The sequence below is a fragment of the Prosopis cineraria genome, unplaced genomic scaffold (genome assembly GCF_029017545.1).
Source record: "Prosopis cineraria cultivar Desert tree isolate PC_DT_omini unplaced genomic scaffold, ASM2901754v1 PC13, whole genome shotgun sequence".
In the NCBI taxonomy this organism is placed as follows: domain Eukaryota; kingdom Viridiplantae; phylum Streptophyta; class Magnoliopsida; order Fabales; family Fabaceae; genus Prosopis; species Prosopis cineraria.
The window spans coordinates 9,715,784-9,720,850 of record NW_026555344.1 but is presented as its reverse complement, the minus strand read 5'-3'; the positions used below and the strand labels follow the sequence as shown (position 1 = coordinate 9,720,850).

Genomic DNA, 5,067 nt, shown 5'->3' with positions numbered 1-5,067 from the left:
TTTTAATGAAAACTAGATTTTACTTGCCTGAGCGATACAAGGAAGATTAAAAACTAACTATAGTTTATCAATGAAGAGAAAGGAATACTGCAATGCATGACCTAAACGAAACATGAAGATATTTCTACAAGAAAACAAAAGAGTTCAAAAATATTTTGTCAGATGTACGAGGGAAAAAAAAAAAGAAATGCTTCCATTGTTATGCCTAAATAAATCATGAAATATATTTTATAAAAATAAAACAAAATAGTTCGAAGAAACTTTTTTGATGTAAAGAAAAAGAATGAACTAAAAAATATATAATTTCTGAATGGTGAAAAAGAAAAAATTCCCAATGCTTTGCGCACGCGCGCACGAAACACATTCTCATTCTATCCATCAATGTAATGCTTTTAAAGTTATCTATTGCCCATTTGAAATCTCTGCTACATAGCCTCTATAAGATAAATTATCTTGAGATAAGATAGATAATTCATATTAGATGAGAGAGATCTCCCTTAAACACTTCATGTAAATTTTGAAGAGGCCTTACTAAGAGCCACATCTAAACTATTTATAACTTCTAAATTCAAAAATTCACTTCTTTAAGATTTTCAACTCCCTGTCAGTCATTCCCTATGAGCATTTTTTTTTATTAAGATTTAAGAAAAACAAAATGAAGATGCTAAGAAAATCATTCAAACTTGGTACGCAAAAATTACTTGACCAAAATGAAATTAAAATGAGATTATTGCATTAACATTGCCCATGTATTTGATCATTTAAAAATGTATGAAAACAATTATATATTGTGATAATGTAAAGATGTCAAAAATGTTTTTCGTTCCATAAACACATTTTAGAAGAGGGAAGGAACTCTCATGCACTCCAGGATGGAGCCGGCACTGCACATAGAGCTGGCAATGTTCGCATCAATAGTGAAATCTGACAGGAGCCAAAATGAAGCCACTACTCTTTATGGCTAAGGGGGAATAGATTTTAAAGATATACTGATGATTGTTATTGATTGATGATTGCCATGTTCTATGAAATCCGCTTAAAAAAGAACAGAAAGAAACTTCTTAACAATCTGGATAGCCATTATGCAGGCTCCTCAAAAATAAGTTTGATTGTGGCCAAACCAGGAAGCCAAAAGCGGAAGCCACAATCAAACAAACATACTGAAATAATTCTCAAGTCTCTGATGCATGTCCAGGAAAATGTTGAAACCATACTCAAAGCCCAACAAGTACAGAAATTGGTTGAATTTAGTCAACTCGACTAAACAAATCTATATATAGCATAGTTTCTATAGCTTGACCACAGAATGAACAAGAACATCATGACAATAGAAGCCTCACAAGTGTAAACCTCAGTAGTGGTAGTGGCAAGTCACTATGTACAGAGATTTATGATCAAAGTCAAGCACAGGCGCCTGAAGCTCACATAATTCTTCAACTGAGTCTCCACTGCATTTCAGTACTACCTTTGGAGGAAATAAATAGCAGGCTGATTATCCCAGCGGATCAGGCTTTTTTTTTTTTTTTTTGTACATATGCCTTGTAGAGATTGAAAATCAACCAATCACATTCAGGCATGTCAGGAACCAGCATCAGCAAAGCAACTTAGCGAGCGTCGAGTTATGAATCCACCCAATATAGGGTCAACAGTCAATGGAGAACAAGCTTGTTACTGATTTGCTGATTTTTTTTCTTCCATGGGTTTGCGAACATTTCTCACCTTCCTTTGAAGTCATCTTCCATGTATGATATTTATTTTCAAATTCTAGCATATTAGTACCTTGCATATCCTTAAGCTTGCTTTTTCCCCATGATACCACTTGAGAAAAAGAGAGACTTGTGCCTGTCTATCTATACAACCATTGCACATGCAAATAATTGGATTAAAAATCACAACTATCCGCCAGGGGATTCTCCTGTCACCTCCAGTGTTGTCTCCAATTCTTTCCTTGGCCTAGATGAAAGTCCTTTTGTTAACATCTCTTCATCATATTTCCTAGCCAAGTCTAATAATCCCTTTTCCACAAGAGCATCTATCAAAGCATTGTAAGCAGATGCATCAGGACTGGATCCAAGTTCTTCCATTTTCTCCCACACTAAAAAAACTGGTCGAAGAAATCCCCACCTCCCAAACTTCCTCACAAGCATCACATAGGTGTCCATACTTGGCCGAATTCCACTTCCAATCATTTTATAAAACAATGTGAGTATATCCCTAGGCTTTTCCATGCAAGCGAAAAAGAAATGATATGAAATTGCATTTGGCTGACATCCATTCTTACGCATGGTATCGAGCATCTCAAGTGCTTGCTTATATCTGAAGTTATCACATAAAAGCTTAATGACGGTGTTATAGGTTACAAGAGAAGGCTCAAACCCTAAATCTTTCATTTCACGAAAGAGCCTAATTGAAAAATCAACCCCCAGTGAAAGACCTATGGCACGAATTAATAGCAATATTATAGACAACCACATCCAATTTCATCCGTTTAATCTTCATCTGCTTGAATAATTTCACAGCCTTCCAAGGTGGAAGCTGGCAGGCGGCGACAACAAATATTGTAACGTTAAGATAACTTCAGAGAATGTTATTGCTAAACCTTTCTTTTTGAAGGGGGCTTTGTAACGTTATCCGCCGAGGTGGAAGCTGGCAGGCGACGACAACAAATATTGCCGTTTCACTGTAACGAAAAAGAAAAGGGAAAAAAATGGCGACAACATTTCCTCACTTTTGGGCCGGACAAATTTGTCCTTTTCGTCAGAGCTCTGTTTCCTACGTGGCGAGCTATAAATGGTAAACTCTTCCCTTTACTTTCTCTCTTCCGCTGCATCTCTCTCTCCCCTCTTTCACAGTCCACCTTTGATTCGATGCTTTTGCTTTCTCCACCAAGCTTCACCATCAGAACATTCCTTTGAAATTTGTCAAAAGATTTTCGCTTCACTCACTTTCTTACTCTTTCTCAGTTGTTATCAAGGCCGCCATTTTCGTCGCCCACAATCTAAAGCTCATATCTTTTTCGGCCACAAAATTTAAAAAAAAAAAAAAGGTTTTGTTTTCTGTAATGCATTTGAAAGTTCAAACTCTTCTTTCCGTTAGGGTTTTGGGTCATAGAAGCCTCGCATTGAATTCCCAGTAGTCTACTTTGTCAAGCGAAAATTTTGAGCTTAGAGTAGTTTAGTTTCTCTTTGGCCATATATTTTTTTTCCAATTCTTTGTGTGCAGCCGGGAATTTGAATTTCATATTCAACATTGACTTGAAATTTCTGGAAGAAGCTTCTGAAAGAGAGAATTTCTCGCAATGTCGGGCCCACCCAGAGTTCGATCCATGAATGTTGCCGACTCCGAGTCCCGGCCGGTGCTTGTTCCCGCCGGCAACAAAGCTCGGACCACCGACGGACGGAAACCAGCTTCGAAACCTGTCAAGAAACCAGAGCAGACGATTCAAGAACCGGAGGCTAAGGAGAAGAAGCCAACTGCGCGTTCAAATCCGCAATGCGTTTCAGTACCGACGATTTTGAAGCGGCAGGATCATCATCAAGGCGTACTCAGTTTGTCAATGAACGCTTCCTGCTCATCTGATGCGTCGTCAACGGATTCTTCAACTCACAGTTGGGCGTCGTCAGGTGGGAAGGTGGTGCGGCGTACAAGGGAGCCATTGAAGAAAAAGAACTCTGGTTCGAAGGCGGAGAGGTGTGAAAAGGTTGGGGCAGATAATGTGGCTGTTCCTGATACTGTCCTGGCAGATTCAACTGATAGTTTGGAGGGCAAGAAAAGGTGTGCTTGGGTTACACCTAATACAGGTATCTTGATTCCCTGGCATTTGTTTAAAGTATTGTGCTTTTCTCTCTTTTGGCCAACAAAAGTATCGAGCTGTTGTATCATTTGTTTAAGGCTTCATGTTCATTGTGATTTTCGGCACTTTAAAGTTGGGAGGGAGTAACCCTGACACAACTCTTTCTTATGGACGAAGAATGAGGACATTGAATTAGACATGATTAAAGTTGCAATTGATTGCAATGTGGAAAATGAAAAATTTTACTATAGACGAGTATAATTCTTATAAGTCTCGCTTCCACATCTTTTCATTCGGTAAATCAACTAGTCGTTGGTCACCAAAAGGATTTGGATTGCTGACCCTTTTACATGACATGATTCAGCTTCACACTGCCATCGTAAATGACAGAGTTAATTTTCCATGCTTAGTTTTACGACATCCAATTCAAAACAGTCGCAAAGCTGTATCCTGAATCTGGTAGCTTTCAGGTCTAACATAACATCAAATATTGTCCCATGTGATTCTAAAGTATTTTTGTGTCTAATGAAGAGACCATATAGTCTCTAGCTAATGTATATATGTCATTCACTAACTGTGATCACTATATTATGGTGGATTTTCTGCTGTTCTTCCCAATTTAAGACCAAGAGGTGCATTTTCTAGCTCTTGTTTGCCCGATGCATGCGCTCACTAATGATGAATTATGGATGTTAAACTTTCATAATCTACATCAGCATTAAGTTTAAGCAATGAGTTTTGATGATCTGGATGGTGAGATCCCTGTAATTAGTTATAGATTATTTATAGAAGCGCCTGCTATGTCCTGCAATGCCAGTTCATCTTGAGCTTGCTTGTTGTATCCCAGCAGCTTTAATTTTTTTTTTTTTTCCTTTTGTTAAAGTAGTGGTTTTTTGCAGAATAAGTGAAATATAGATGTCAACATTGAAACTTAGAGGTCACAGCATTCTCTTGATAATAGCATCATTATACCTTGTTTATCGATTGCTCCTTATCATGTCAATTTCAATAGTCAGTCACTGAAGTTCTAAGTGCTGCAACTTTTAAGACAGCTTGAGAGAATGCATATTTCCCTAGAAAGTTGATTTCCGTTCACAGAAACCATTAGTGTTCTCTAGTTTGTTTATAGACTAACTGGGATGATTTATCTTTTTTATCAAGCAATTTTTCAAAATGATATGGCAAAACATATCAGTTAGATGGTTCTGTCATTTCATAAAGCACTTATGTTATGCAGTCACCCCTTGGTTTTCATGTCAGAAATTACAACATTT

At 37.6% G+C, this 5,067-nt stretch overlaps 2 protein-coding genes across 2 annotated transcripts; one reads left to right on the top strand and one right to left on the bottom strand.

Annotated features, from left to right (window-relative positions):
• Nucleotides 1-1,895: 1,895 nt before the first annotated feature.
• On the bottom strand, nt 1,896-2,390 carry LOC129289875 (pentatricopeptide repeat-containing protein At1g80550, mitochondrial-like). Its single transcript, XM_054926636.1, has one exon. The coding sequence runs from the start codon at nt 2,388-2,390 to the stop codon at nt 1,896-1,898; it is 495 nt and encodes a 164-aa protein (XP_054782611.1).
• Nucleotides 2,391-2,766: 376 nt separating this feature from the next.
• On the top strand, nt 2,767-4,538 carry LOC129291892 (uncharacterized). Its single transcript, XM_054929444.1, has one exon. The coding sequence runs from the start codon at nt 3,299-3,301 to the stop codon at nt 3,938-3,940; it is 642 nt and encodes a 213-aa protein (XP_054785419.1). The 5' UTR covers nt 2,767-3,298; the 3' UTR covers nt 3,941-4,538.
• Nucleotides 4,539-5,067: the final 529 nt, after the last annotated feature.